Below are 15,990 nucleotides of genomic sequence, written 5' to 3'. Positions count from 1 at the left end.
GAAAAAAGACCCTGAAAAAGAATATATATAACTGAATCACTTTGTTGTATGTTTGACACCAACACAACATTGCCAATTAACTGTACTGCAATTAAAAAATGATAGCTGAAATTCTCACCTTAAATTAGCACGTTAAAGAAATGGGCAGTCAAACCTCCAGGCTCCACAGATGCCCTGGAATCCGTGCACCTTTGCGACCCTACAAACCCATTCCCTCGGCTGCACTCCTGGCCGCTCTGAACTTGCCGGTCTGGGGTGGGGTGGTGGGCCGGGGTGTGAAGCGCGTGATGTTTGCCCACTGCTTCCTCTGATCCCTGACTTGGGCCATTCCGGACCCTCTCGGTCTCAGCTGGCTCTACTGCCAGCTCTGCACGGGCTCCGGACGGCTTCGCGCAGGGGTAACCGGACAGCACCTCATCTCCCGCCCCTCGCTGTGCCTCCCGCCCCAGCTCCGGGGCTCCCATACTGACCGCGCCCTGAGGTCTGTACCCCAGCGCTGAAGCGCAGGAGACTCGACGCCCTGTGGGGTGACTCCCCGACGAGTGCGGGCTGGGAGCCGGTGGGCGCAGTTTGTACACTTCCCCGGACGCAGTCCCACGGGCCCGGCGGTCCTGCCCGCTCACGGACAGCCCACTCGGTAACACCGGCTCCCACTGGCTCCGCCCCCTTCCCCGCTTCCCTCCCCCCGTGAAGGCACCCTTAATGCGGCCCTGCTGGGAGCCCTCTGCTGCAGGCTTTGCTTTCTGTGGTTGAAATTTGGGAGTTAGGATAGTCACCAGTATAACAGCAATAAGAGGACTGTTATAAACAACAAGGTCCTACTGTATAGCACAGGGAACTATATTCAATATCCTGAGATAAAACCATCATGGAAAAGAATATTTTTAAAATGTATATATATGTACAACTGAATCACTTTGCTGTACAGCAGAAATTAACACAACGTTGTAAATCAACTAGACTTCAATTAAAAAAAAAAGGCACTGTTGCTGGTGGGGAGTGGAGGAGCCAGCCGCCGCCAGTGAGTAGGGAGCCCCATGCAGCAAGATTACTCAGACTCTCACCTGTGGCCACAGGTGTAGCTGAGGCGCTTAGCGTCCCGGGGCAGCAATACCTGTAATGACCATGCGGTGGCCTGGCTGCCAGTTGAAAAATGGAAGGGGTGGGGGTGGGGGCTCAGGGTGGCTAATTGCCAACTCGGGTCACACTGTGAAAGCCACCGACCCCTTGTAAGGAACAATTGCAGGACGGACTCTGCTGCAGAGCAGGCCCACGGTCTAACTGCAGGAGTGGCAGAGCTGAAAAAGAGTGTGTGGTCCCAATGGGACCCCACCTGATGGGCAGGCGTGGAATCCGACCTGTGAAATGGGGGCATTTGAGAGGATACCCCTGAGCAGCTGAACCTGCAGACCCCTCGAGCCCCCTCTCCCCTTCAGAGGAGGTGGGACCACGACCTCAAGGGAGGTAGGTGCTCTGCAAGGTGCCTCTGGTTCTGCTGGAGATCTGCCCTCCACTCCTGATGGCCTCAAAGCAAACAGCCAAGGCCAGGTCTCCGCACAGCCATCCCCGCTTTGATGAGAGGAAACAGCACATGTGCCAAAGGACTCGTGGGGGCCACTGCACCTGGGCAGAGACCGGGGTCACACGGGAGGGTTTTGAAGCTCTCGGACTGGGGAACAGGTGGAATATAAGCCTGGATAAGGGGAGTGTTTTCCCACTTGGGGGCCTTTGTCTGAAAGTCAAGATCCAGTGGTACAGCAAGAACGCCCAGGGCTGTTCCAAATAGGCTGTTGGGATGGAACTTGGCCTAGAGAAATGGGGACTGACATGGTCTTGAGGAAAGGTGAGGAGGGCTAAGGAGGTGGAAATGTTGGAATTGATTTACTGTGTAAGGAGGACACGGCCTCTATTAAGGCCACTGGCCTGAGATGCTTAACGGTGGCAGTGCTCTGTCGGCTAGTGTGGCCAGTGAGAGGTGGCCACAAACGGGAAGAGGAGGCCAGGTGACTGCACTGAAATATCAAAGGAAGGCGAGTGTAATTATTGTGCCAGAAAACTAGGCTGGACCAGCTCTCAGGGCTCCTTAACCCACAGGGATCTGGGGCAGTGGCTATGGGGTCACTAGTGGGTCACTGTGTTCCTAGTGGGGAGAAAGATGGACAACCAACTAGGACACGCTGACTTATATAATTTAAAAATAATCAAGAGCTCATGAGCAGAAGGCTGATGTCAGCTGTCCTAATGGAAAATCACGTTCCCTCCCAAGTTTCCAGGTATAAGTCAGTTCACAGGCCCAGCACTCATTGTTTGATAGGGAAGTCAGCTCTCCTTAAGGAAGGTCCTGCAACACCACCACACCTATATATAGCAAATATTTCCCCAGTCATCCCCCCAGAGAGACTTGAGGTCATTTTCCAGGGTATCTATGCACCAGGGAAGGGAGAACACCAGAATTTCCAAGGACTTTGTGATATGGGATCTGTAATAAGACTGACTGAAACCCAAAAACTCAAAACATCACATGCTCCTGTGTTTAGAATGAAGGCCTATGGAGGTCAGATGATAACTAGTCCTAGCTCCAGTTTAGCTGACAGTGGGCCTAGGGAGTCTTCAGACCCACCCTGTGGTTATTTCCTCAGCCCCCAAGTGGGAACTAGAGTAACACAGCAGACACTCTCTGTCCCTGGCCCACATCCCCTGGGCACTGAAACCTGACAGCTTTACTGCAAACACCTGTGACTCTTTGTGTGTGGTCTTCCTTTAGCAGCTGGCCTGTGCCTGGAGCAGGTTGGACATGCCAGAGGACTGACAATCCTAGGTGAGAGAGGTGGGGAGTCAGAATGTCCTGTGTCCTGCCAGAGGCTCCATCAGCTGACTGTGGTCACTCCCTTCTCTGGAACAAGAAGGAATGAATTAGTGAGAAGGCCACTGGGTCATGAGAACCTGAGTGGTGGCCCAGGACTTAGGGGAGGAGATGCTGCTATGGAACTGTGCTCCCTACTGTCAAGGGTCATAACAGGACTCCAGGATAGCAGAGCCCACATGACAGCCCTAAACTGTCAGAGACGTGGTGAATATAATTGCCACACCCAAGGTGGGAAAGGTGCCAGAGGGTGACTTGACCCTCAGGATATGTGGAATGGCTGATCTAATGATGATTATGTTCCTGGAGGGAGATTGATGGGCAGTGTCATGGACTGAATGTTTGTGTCCACCCAAGTTCACATGTTGAAATCCTAACCCCCAGTGTGATGCTATCAGGAGATAGGGACTTTGGGGGTGACTGGGATCAGTGCCTCTGTAAAGAAGACCCCAGAGAGATCTCTTGTGCCATCTGCCTTGTAAGGGCACAGAGAGAAGACAGCCATTTATGAATCAGGAATTGGGCTCTCACAAGACACCAAATCTGCAAGGAAAAAATGAACGTTCACTGGAGGAAACCAAAAGTCCCAATGATGACAGCTTCTCATTGGCTGAGCTGTGGTGTTTTCCATTGGCTGGGCTTGTTGCTGGGTGAGAAGAAAGCCTTCCTTCCACCCTCTGCAGTAGTAGAGCAGTGGCACTTCCTGTTCAGGGGTGTAAGGTACCTCTCTCCATCTCCCCGTCAGTAACTGATGTCTTTCTGTTGGGGTAATTAATGGTGAGGGGTAGGGTGGGAGACCTCCCTCTACAGGCCTTCTCAACTCCAATTTTAGTTGAGGTTTCCTTTTATTAATTATTAATTTTCACAGTAACCACACTAAAAAAAGTTCAAAAAGCAACAAGTGAAATTAATAATACCTGTATTTACTTAGCCCAACATATCTAAAATATTATCTTTTCAATATGAAATCAATATAAAATATTAGTGAGCTGTGTTAAATTATTTTTTCATACCAAGTCTTTGGTATCTGGTGTATATTTTACACATACAGCACATCTTAATTCAATTACCCACATTTCAAGTGCTGAATAGCTACATGTATCTAGTGGCTACCATGTTGGACAGTGCAGGTCTGAAGAATCCTTCATCATCTGGATGTTCTGCAGAACATGACACTAGGGCACTATATTGATGACATCATGCTACCTAGACCCAGTGAGCAAAAACCAGCAGGTATTCTAGATGCCCTGGTAAGACACATACATGCCAGAAGGTGGGATATAAGCCCTACAGAGATTCAGGGGCCTGCCACATTGGTGAAAATTTTAAACCTGTTAGATGTTTGTGTAGAAAACAATTTAACTTGCCCAAAGGGGAGTCTGGCCTTAGCCATGGGCTGCAGGAAAGTTATCTCTTGCCCTTGGAATGTCATGTCTGACAGGAGTGTTTTGTTTTGTTTGGTCTTGGGCCAGCCATATAATAACAATGTGATTTGGGATGGGGGCTTTGGGTCATGCGATCTATCGGGTGTGACCTCTTGAGGGCCAGGAGACTGAGATCAGCCACGAGGGCAGTTAACCACGCTTATTTGATGGTGCCCTGCCCCGCCCCAAAATATCTTTACACACGGAGGCTTGGGTAAGCTCCCCTGGTTGGCAATCCTCCATGAATACCGTTACAGATCAATGCCTGGAAGTAATGCTGTCCAGACTCCACGGGGAGAGGACAACTGGGAAGTCTGGGTTTGGCAGCTCCCTGGATTCTGCCCTTGGTATTTCTTCCCTAGGCTGATTCTAATCTGTATTCTTTAGCGGTAACAAGCTATAACTGTGAGTATATAACAGCTCTCAGTGAGTTCTGCAAGTCCTTCTGGCAAATTATCAAACCTAAGGGTGGTCTTGGGGCCCCCCAAACTTGTATTTGGTGTCATAAATTAGGGTGATCTTATGTGGACTGTGCCCCCTCACTTCACAGTTGGTTACTTTCACAATGTTATTAAATGTTTATTTACAATTATCTATATATTTACCACTTTCTTTGCTCTTTATAATGTCTTGCATATCAGACTTTCCATCTGATATCACTTTCTTTTGGCCTGTAGCAAATTCTTTAGAGTATCCTTTAGTAAGTTCTGCTGGTGACAATTTTTTCCTGTTTGTGTCTGAAAATGTCTTATTTTGTGTCATCTTTGAAATATATTTTTGATGAGGTTTGTAGTTACTTTTACCAGCACATTGAAGATTTAATTCCACAGTCTTCTGGCTTCCACTGTAGCTGTTGAAAAAACTCAGCAGCCAAAGTGTCATTCCTTTGAAGGTAATCTATTTCCCCCACCTCAGCAATGTTCGATAAGTTTTCCTTGTTTCCTCAAGTTTCATTATTAATAATCTAGGTGTGTATTTCTTTTTCTTTATTTTTGTGTGGAGTTCATAGTCCTTCCTGAACTGGTAGGTTGGTTTTTGTCATCACTTCAGGACAATCATCATCAGCCTTTAATTTTTCAAATATTTCCTCTGCTACATTCTCTCTCTTCTCCTCTTCTGGGACTTTGATCAAACATATGGTAAACTTTCTCACTGTATTCTCTATTTCTCTAAACTTCACTACATGCTTCATTCTGGATATTTTCTTCTGACTCATCTTTTCACAAATTCTCTCTTTAGCTGTAACTCAGTTTATAGATCTATCTAGTTATTTTGTGTTTCAGTTCTAGAATTTCTAGTTGCTTCCTTTTCGTATATACTCTGTCAGTTCTTATAGTTTCCAGTTCTCTACCCAAATTTCCAGTTCTCTGCCCAAATTTCCAGTTGTTTTTTATATCCTTGACCATAGTAAGCAGCATTATGTTAAAATCTATCTCCAATAATTCCACTACCTGGCGCTCTGGTGTGACTATTCTATTACCTGCCACTTCTCTTGGCTCTTGTTCCTGACATATTATCTCTTCATGTGTCTGATATCTGTGATTGTGTGTTAGGCATTGTTTTTGAAAAAGTGTTTGTGGAAATAATTTGAGAATTTGAATGTTAGTATCTTATTCCAAGAGGATTTGCATTTGCTTCTATCAGGCACCTGGATCACTAGCAATCAGGATTTTCTTAATTTACTGTTAGGGATTAAGGTTTCCTGAGTCACACAGATGACTTGAAGCTGGGTTGCATCCTGGCAAGGGCTGGTGTAGATTTTTCAGAATCCCAACCCAAAGCAGGCCCTGGGCTCCAACTTCTGTCCTTTTAGTCTGTGCTGCTGTCAAAAGCATCACTCAGCTTCTCAGTCTCTTTTCCATGAACAGTGGATGCTCCCAGAACAGGAGGCCCCAAACGCAGGACGTGATTCACTGGATTTTGTTTTTCTTCTCTATCTTCAACTGGTAATTCTTTATTACCTTCTTATTTCGTCAATGTCTTTTAATATTTTGTTCACCCTTTTCAGCTTTCCTCAGCAGGTGGCTGGCTGGTCCCAATTACCTGTTCCACTGTTATTAGAAGTGAAAGTCTCTGTTATGCAAATGTAAGAGATTATTATTGTTATAATTTCCTGACTACTGGTTTTGGGTTCCTTTGATGGGAAAAGTGTGCACTAAACTCCCATTTACTTGGCATGATATAGAGATTACAGAAGAAATAAATTTTGTTAAGTCCAAATTGCTTTGATTCACCTTTGATTAAAACTGAAATCAGAGGCCACAATTTTTTTAGAGATAAATTTTACAGAGCTATTGATACAAATGCTTTTGATAATGTAAAACACTGGGTTATGAATTAGCCTTTGTTAGACAGTTGAGGAGAATTTTAAGTTATATGAATATATATTCTGAATTTTGTTAAAAATCTGAGTTTTTATCTGCTTATTAAAAAGGTACAAGGAGGGCTTCCCTGGTGGTGCAGCGGTTAAGAAACCGCCTGCCAATGCACGGGACATGGGTTCGAGACCTGGCCCAGCAAGATCCCATATGCTGCGGAGCAACTAAGTCCATGCACCACAACTACTGAAGCCAGGGCACCTAGAGCCCGTGCTCTGCAACAAAAGAAGCCACAACAATGAGAAGCCCGCGCACTGCAACGAAGAGTAGCCCCCGCTCACTGCAACTAGAGAAAGCCCGCGCACAGCAACAGACACAACACTGTCAAAAATAAAAACAAATAAATAAAATTTTTAAAAAAGTACAAGGAGCTTTCTTTTCCTATAATACCAAACAATTTGTTTGAATAGTTTCCTTGATGTTATGAATGTTTGATATAGAAAACTAACGTGTTGAATATTTGTTGTGGAACACCATTCATTTGATTTGTAAATCGTATTTGTCGTAGGAGATTAATTTTATTCACTGGCTTTGTGATAATTAACTTGCTGATTTTACCTCACTGATTTGTTGTAATTAATACAACTGGTAGAAAAAGCCTGTGAGGATTCTCTAAAAATTAGGAACATAATGAAAGAAATTCCTTCTGGTAAAAACTAATTTTGTTTCACAAAAATTAAATTTGTTTTACGTGTAAATTAAAGTGGCTCTAACAAATTAACTTAGAAATGCAATGCAAAGTGTCAATTTGTCACAACTGGGTATTCAGGCTAATGGAATCTTCTTGCTTATTTTGATATCGTTGTTTTATTTTACCTCTATTCATATGTGGATCATCACATTCCAAAAGATTAAATGATAATTCTCTTAAAGCTTCCCTAAGCATATAAACACTTTAACAGGTGGTGATTCAGAAGGCGTCTGCACTGCTAAATTATCTCTCATCCCCTCATTCTTGCCCAATAAATAGACATCTCATGGTGGAACATGGGATAAATGGGAATTAGCAGCAGGTGGAGGGAAAGACAGGAGCAAGTGGTACAAGCAAATGGCCTTGAAGTCAGACTGATGGTGATTGAAACCCCTTACTAAGCTTTGTGATCCTGGGTAAGTTACCCTGAGCCTCGGAGTCATCAACTGTAAATTGGGGGTAATGATGGTAGCCACCTCACAAGGGCTTTTGTGGGGGAGAAGGTGAAGGATTACCTAAGACTGTGGTTATAAATCACTCAGTCCCTTGAGAGCATGTGATAAGTACTGTATAAATAATGACGGCTATTATTAGCTGACTGGGATGCATTTAGCTGTCTCGGGAATAAAGGCAGCTGCAGAATTTCTGCTAGGAGGGTCTCCGGAACAGAGCTCACACTGGAAGGCGCGATAGGACCCTGCTTTTAAGTTGATTCTTTGCGTAGTTGAAGAAAAGAGGAAGGAGATTTAGAGGGACTGGAGTGCTTCCCCCACCCCGCACCCCTTGTGCGCTGCTCCCGTCCCGGAGATGTTCGGGGCTTGTCTTGCACTCCTCCGTCCCGTCCCATTCGTTCCAACCAATCAACCAGTCAACAAACACGAAACAGCCCTGCCAAGGGGTTGTGGACTCTGGAGAGAGGGCGCCGCACTTCTAGCTTGAAGGGTAGCCGCCCTGCGCTCAGGTCCCCCGCCAGATGCCCCTTACCCCTTACACCGACCCAGTGGGAACCCACCGAGACCCACCCCAGCCCCGCTCATCCTGGACGTCAGCCTCATCTCCCTTTCCAAGGAGCAGGGGCAGCATCCGGGGTTTCACCGGCCACAGACCGCAGAGAGTGGTCCCCCTGAGCCAGGCTGGTGTCAGCGCACTGCTGACCCGGGGAAGCCGCTCGGACCCGCTGCAGCCTCCACCGTCAGACAGGGATCCATTCCCAGCACCTGCTCAGGTCGGGGTCACACTCGGGCATCCACAGCCGCGGCCAGTCTCCTGTTCCCGCACGGCCACTCTCCCCACCCAGGGCGAGGCTTGATCTTGGCACTGGAGCCGACTTTGAGGTCCAGGCTTCGCCTCCAGTTAGGACGTGACCTTGGGCAGGTTATGTTTGTGTGTCCGGTTTCCACCATACCATGATCACCCCCAAGGACCATCATCAATCTGGAGGGTTTGGCACCTGCGCTCAGAGAACTTTCAATACGCGTCAGCTGTGATTACCTTACTTGCCCCGAACCCAGACAAATCTATCAACCTGCTCTGATTGTATGGTGAAAAGACCCCGGGTTCTGGTTACAGTCCCAACTGCAGTCTCAACACAGACACGCTGAATAATCTGGGACCAGTTGCCCCTTCTCTCTGGACCTCTGCTGCTCCGTCCGTCACCTGATCGACGTCAGATTTGAAAAACCCATTTATTGATCTTACAGGCTCCTCCCCCGCAGGAGCGCCCAGCTACAGGGATTACGCAGTCCTGTGGGAGAGGCCCCACGGGTGGGAGGCTGGTCACTCTGCTTTAGGGGCGAGGGAGGTCAGAGGTTCATAGGAAAATGGCATTTGAACGAGGCTAGAAGGATGACCCACTGGACTCCGTCCGGTAAATAATGGCGAGGCTTTTATGTCGCTGCCCTTTCAGAGCTGAGCGTTCGCAGGGATCGCGTCCTGTAGTAGGCCCACTTTCCTCCTCCACGGCTGAGGTCGCGGGGACCGCGGAGGAGCACAGAGCAGGTGGTACCCGGAGTCCGCATCCCAGGACCTGGCCCGCATCTCGAGGCCCGCTCCAGGGTCCGCTCGCTGGGACCGCGGGGGTGCGGCCGTTCTGGCCGCCAGTGCCCTGGCCACACTTGGCCGTGGCAGAGGCCCCGCTTCAGGGAGGATTGGCTCGGCTCGGGCAGCGCCCGCGCAGTTCCAGCCCGCGAGAGCCACGGGGTCCCGGACCGAGCGCAGGCTGCGCGCGCGCGTCACGTGGGCGGCGCGGGCGCGCCCCGCCGCGGGCGGGGCGCGGGGGCGGCGCGCGGCCTCCCGTGAAGCCCCGCGCGGGGAAGGACCGGAACTCCGGGCGGGCGGCTTGTTGTTAACATGGCGGCGGGAGCTACCGGCACGTCTCCAAGAGACGGCGGGGCCCACACCCGGAAGACGGGTCTCTTTTCGGCCTAGCGCGGCGGCCGCTGTGGACCCGGAAGTCCGGGCCGGTTGCTGAATGAGGGGAGCCGGGCCCTCTCCGCGCCAGTCCCCCCGCGCCCTCCGCCCCGACCCGGGCCCCGCCATGTCCTTCTTCCGGCGGAAAGGTAACGAGGGGCGCGGACGGGCGCGGGGCCGGGCCTGGGGCGGCGGGTGGTGGCGAGGCCGAGGCCTCGGCGCGGAAGGACGCTCTGTGCGCCGCGCCCGCGGTCTTGCGAGAGGGAGCGGGGCCTCCGCGCGGGCGGGCGGGCGCCCAGCCGGTTCCGAAGTGTGTGCCGGGACCCGCGCGGGGTGGTGCCTTTTGCGGACACACAGCTTTTCGGGGGCGGGGTGGTGCGTGTGTGTGCGTTTGTACCAGAAGAAGGGAATTCCTTCCGTACTTTCTTTACGGAAGTCTCGGACTTGTCAGAATATTGAGGGGTTTATGTCAAGCAACACGTGAAAAAATTGTTTTCTTCAACTAGTGCTCTTTTCCAGTTTCCCCTTTTTTCGGGGGGTGGGGTGGGGGAGCGGGATTCTGCTGTTCCTGAAGTGACAGTGCTTAACTTATGGCTAAAAGTCTCCTAACGAAAACGACTCCTTCATTTGATGGGTTAGCAAGTTTACTGAGTCCTGGCACCCAAACTCCAGAAGCAAACTGCTTATATTTCTGATTTTCAGGAGTAGCTCCCCAGTTTTTGAGTAGAGGCAGCTTGATTTTGAGCCTGGGTAAGGTTGTTGGCGTTTCGTTACCTGTACGTATCCAGAGTGGACAAGTGTGGGCCTTCTGGGTTGATTAGTGGTTCTTGTATCGATTCTCGTTGCTTCCGGGAAAATTTACCAGACAAAAACGGGTTTTGGGGAAAGCACTAAACTAAATCAGGGACTTAGGTTCACGTGACAGCTCTGCTACTAACTCTGTCACCTGGGACAGAAAAATGTTAACCCTCTTTCCTCTCTCACCTGAGAATTCAATGATTCCTAAAGGCCCCATTCAACTCTATAAATTAAAGATTTCCTTTTAAGTACGCACAGAGTTTTAATAACTGATGCCGTGTGATGAGTGAATGAAACCATGATGAGTGAATGAAAAGCACTCTGAATGAATGAAAGTGGTAAAATGGTACAAGGAAGCTTTATTGGTAAGGTACCTTGGTATAGTTAATAGCTCTCTAATTTGTTTGAGTGTTGGAATGGTTAGTTGTAGTGTTTTTTTCGGGGGGGGGAGCATTCTGTGTATAATGAGGCAGATTGCATGTTGCACAATAGACTGTTGTCTCTATTCAACAAATACTTTTGAACGTCCACTGTTTGCCAGGCACTGTGCTAGGCGCTCAGTATTAAGCACTGAACAAGACAAAATCCTTATATCCATGGAGCTTGTTGTCTGCTGGGGTAGACGGACAGTAAATCACTCTCTCTCTCTCTGTCTCTCTCTCTCTCTGTCTCTCTCTGTCTCCCTCTCTCTGTCTCCCTCTCTCTGTTTACAAATTGAATACAGTGTTATGAAAGAACTTGAGAGAAGAAACATATTTCGGTTTGATGTTAGTCAAAGGCCTCAGCAGGTGACCTTGAAACTTAGAGCTGAAGGAACAGCAGGAGGTAACATACAGAGGCCAGGGAAGAGCATTCTAGGCACAGGGAATAACGTGTTCAGAGGCTGGGAGGTAAGAGTTTGGTGCCCTTCAAGAAAGAAAAGCCCACTGTGACTTGGGCTTAGAGAGGTAGACAAGGATCAAATGATTCAGAGCTTTGTAGGTCACGGTTAGGTGTTATTCCAAGTGCAGAAACAATATTACTTTTAAAATTTTAAAGAGGGGTGATTTGATCTCTTTTTATGTTTTAAAAAGATCATTCTAGATGCCTTTTGGAAACTGGATGTGGCAAGAATAGAAACTGGAGATGGTCTTATTTAGGGATCCCATCCAGTCTCTGAATACCATTTTTAAATACCACCTATCTGCTGATGGCTCCCAAATTTACATCTCCAGCTTGGATTCTCTGCCCTGAATTCAGACTGTGTATCCAGCCATTGGTCCACTTTATACCTCTACCTAATAGATGTCTAATAGATAAATCTTTAGCCTACTGTATCTAAAATTTCCCCTTAGATTTAGTCGTCCTAAACTTGTACATCACTTTTTCTCATCTTAACAAATTACATTTCTGGCCTTTTAATTGCTCAGGCTAAAACTTTAATACCTTCCTGAACCTCTTTCTCTCCTACTGTATATCTGATATGTTAGGTCTACCCCAGAATATACCCAAATCCAACCATTTCTCACCATCCCTGACCATTAGCACCCTGGTCTAGGGAGTCATCTCTATTTAGGCTGGGTGGTTAAGGAAGTCCTCTGAGGGATGTCATTCGGATCTCAGCTTAAATGTCAAGAGGAAGCCGGTTTTGTGAAGATCAAGGAAGCAGGATTATTTTACTATAGGCTTCAATTTGGTTTGCCTTCTTCCATTCTTGACGCCTCTGGTGTATTTTCGAAATGCATTCTGCCACACCTCTGTTCAGATTCCCTCAGTGGCTTTCTGTACATGGCCCTCCATAATCTAGGTCCCATTTCTTCTCTGTGTTCATCTCCTGCTTTCTTTCTCCATCATTCTTCCATTTATATTTGCCTCTTTGTTGTTAAGTACATTCCCACCTCAGGGCCTTTGCACTTATTCTCTCTGCCTGGAAACCTCTTCCCACAGATATGTGCCTATTTTGTCCCCCATCTTCTTCAGGTTTTTGATTAATTGACATCTTAGTGAAGCTTTCTCTGACTAGCTTGCTTAAGATTGTAGTCCCCAGGCCCTGCACTCCCATCCCGTCACCCTACTTTATTTTTTCTGTAGCATTTGTCACCATCTGCTGTACTATGTGTTTTATTAGGATGGAAGATGATTTCTGTTCATGGCTGTATCCCCATGTCTAGATTAGTGCCTGGGATATAGTTAGGAAGTTAGTAAATATTTGTTGAATAATTAAAGTAGGAAGTAATAAGTGCTGTGCAGGGAATTTAAACAGTGATGTGGGAGCAGATCGCCAGATGACAATTTGTGTTTGGATAGTGAGGGAAGGCTTGTCTGAGCAGATGGTATTTAAATTGAGGTCTCAATGAGGAAGGAGAGCCAGCCTTGCAAAGGTAAAAGGAACTGCATTCTGGCTGGAGAGAACTGGTAATACCAACATCCTGAGGCAGGAAAGAGCAGGGTTTGTTCAAGGACAGAAAGAAGGCTGAAATGTGCTGGGAGTGGAGGGCAATGGGGCATGTTTTAGAGATAGAGATAGCATGACTTGAGTAGATGATTGGAGTGAAGGAAAACTGGGAAAGCTTTGGAAAGCTTAGAGCTTGAGGTAGGAGGAGTCCAGAGCTCTCTTCTGGCAGTTGTGAGTTTGCAGAAACTCTTGGACGTCCGTGTGGATATGTCAAGGAGGCAGTTGGATGTACAGGTCTGTAGTTCTGGGAGGGGATCAGAATTTGAGTGCTGAATCTGGACTTAGAAGTATTTTGCATAAATGATGGTTAAAGACACAGGCCTAAATGAGCTCATCTGTGGAGTACATATGGGATATGAATTAGTTGTGTTGAAAGGCTAAGGTACCGTGACAAAGAGACACTAAGTACAATGGCTCAAACAAGGTAGGCCTTTATCTCTATCTTGTGTAACTATCCAAGTCCCTGGTCATCAGGTGGCTTTGCTTCACGATCATTCAGGCATCGTTTTCCTCCCATTGTGTTATTCCTCTTTCTCTTAGGGTATAGTCTGTGTGATCAAAGCCAGATCTTAGTCCCTTCTGTCAGCTTTCTGACTCCTGATAAGGGGAAAGAGAAGCATTGGCCAGAAATGGCACACACCTCTTCTGTTCACACTTCATTGCTGAGGACCGAGTCATATGGTCACAGTTAATTAACTCAGGGGCTTCTGGGAAATGGAGAGAAGCTAGCCAGTTGTGTGCCAGGATACAACCCTCTTACTAGGAAGGCCAGGTAGAACCCTCTACAACCCTGTACAGCGGCCAGGTAGAATCTCCTGCCATGCTGTAGACAAGGAGAGAGCTCCGGGGTTAATCCAGCTTTTAGAAGTTGAGGAACATGAGTCATTGGCAAAGGAGAATCATAAGAAAACGCCAGTGATATAGGAGTACGATATCATGGAAGCTAAGAGAAGATAATATTTCAAAAAGGAGGGGTAAACGGGGAAGGGGCTGGAAGGGGCCATTGGGGTAAGGGTGGGGGGGTTGTTTTTTTAAGATAAAAGATGCTAAGCGCGTTTGTTCTAGGAAAGATCCGGTAGAGAGGGAGAAAATGATACCAAAGAGGTTACTTGCAAGAGTGAAGTTCTTGAGAAGACCTTAGGAGTTGGGATTAAAGCCTGGCTGTATCAAGATTTGATTAGGATACACTGCAGCTGGAGATGGCAATCGGCACAACCACTTGTTTAAAAACCTTCAAACAATGCTATAACCTGTTTATGAATACATAAATATATTAAAGGGTAAAAATGATGGAAACCATAAACATTCCATTTCTGAAATTTTTTTCTCTAGGAAGAGGGGGAATGAGTTGAGGGAGGGACTTTAGTTGTAACTGCAGTGTTTTATGTCTTTTAAAAATTCTTCTGAAGCAAATATGGCATAATGTTAAGATTTGCTAAACCTGAGTGTTCCTCATATTAAGGTCTAGTCTTGCCTTTGTTTTAAATGTTTCATAATAATAAGAAATTATTATTTCTTATAGAAGAAGTAGTGCAAAATAAGATGACAGAAATAAACCACTTTAAATATAAATAGAATAAAATCTCTATGGCTAAAAAAATCTAACAAAAGTCTGTATAAAGATGGACTAAAAGATGAAGGCTCAAGTTGGGTAATAAGCCAAAATGCACCTATTTACCAGAGACACAACCAAAACATAAGGACGTAGAGAAATTGAAAATAAATGGATGCAAAGATATATCAGGCAAATGTTAACTAGAAGAAAGTTTGTGTGGTAGATGAAATACTTTAAAGCATAAAATACCATTAGGGCTAAGAAGGCCTGTAAATTATGATGAAGCGAAAAGGGTACTAGGAAGATAAAACTGTGAACTTGTTTGTACCTAAATCAGTTTCAAAAGGTATAAAACAAAATGTACAGAATTACCAGGAGAAGTCAACAAATTCGTCGTCATAGTTAGAGTTTTAAGAATGTTCTTTTTAGAAATAAAGAGCAGTAATCACAATAAAAAGAAATGGGTTAACCCAGACGATAAAAAGATGGTGATCTTCAGATTGGTTTCCTGTACTGTTTAAATGTTAAAAAGGTCATGGGAAAGTTAAAAGTAAAAGGATGGAGAAACATATCAGGGATATACAAACAGAAGGAAAGCTAGCATAGTCTTCACAACAGCACACACATGAAAAAAAGATGGAAAAGTTAAGTTTTGTGAGGGAAAGGGAACAAGAGTCATTATTCACAGATAATATGATTGCATACATAGAATATTCAAGAAATTCTAGGCTTCCTTGGTGGCACAGTGGTTATGAACCCACCTGCCAGTGCAGGGGACACGGGTTCGAGCCCTGGTTCAGGAAGATCCCACATGCCGTGGAGCAACTAAGCCCATGCACCACAACTACTGAGCCTGCGCTCTAGAGCCCGTGAGCCACAACTCCTGAGCCCACGTGCCACAACTACTGAAGCCTGCGCTCCTAGAGCCCGTTCTCTGCAACAAGAGAAGCCGCTGTAATGAGAAACCCAGGCGCCACAACGCAGAGTAGCCCCCACTTGCCGCAACTAGAGAAAGCCTGTGCACGGCAACAAAGACCCAACGCAGCCAAAAATTAATTAATTAATTATTTTATAAAAAAGAAAAAACATAAGAAAAGTAAAGTGGGCTGTGTCAGATCCCGTAAGTTTCTCACTTGGCTTGAGCTACCATGCCCTTTCCTTCCTGCATGTGATCTTGCTAGTGTGTCTGCATTAGAATTTCCAGTGTTTTGTGTAATAGAGGAGAAATGGTATAATTTTTTTTAAATTTATTTTATTTATTTTTGGCTGCGTTGGGTCTTCCTTGCTGCATGCATGCTTTCTCTAGTTGCGGAGAGTGGGGGCTACTCTTCGTTGTGGTGTGTGGACTTCTCATCGTGTTGGCTTCTCTTGTTGCGGAGCACGGGCTCTAGGCATGCGGGCATCCGTAGTTGTGGCTCGCGGGCTCTAGAGCACAGGC

At 46.6% G+C, this 15,990-nt stretch overlaps 1 protein-coding gene across 1 annotated transcript in view; it reads left to right on the top strand.

The window, feature by feature from the left end:
• The first annotated feature begins 9,694 nt into the window (after positions 1-9,694).
• The window catches only part of AKAP10 (A-kinase anchoring protein 10), a 54,457-nt gene continuing 48,161 nt past the window's right edge, over positions 9,695-15,990 (top strand). The window contains exon 1 of the mRNA XM_082678362.1: positions 9,695-9,914. Within this exon, the coding sequence (XP_082534488.1) occupies positions 9,827-9,914 (88 nt within the window). The 5' untranslated portion in view covers positions 9,695-9,826. The remainder of the gene's footprint in view (positions 9,915-15,990) is intronic.

Source organism: Grampus griseus, assembly GCF_964374135.1.
Source record: "Grampus griseus genome assembly, chromosome: 20".
Taxonomy (NCBI): Eukaryota; Metazoa; Chordata; class Mammalia; order Artiodactyla; family Delphinidae; genus Grampus; species Grampus griseus.
Note: the sequence above shows the minus strand (reverse complement) of the source record. Positions and strands in the feature narration are given on the sequence as shown.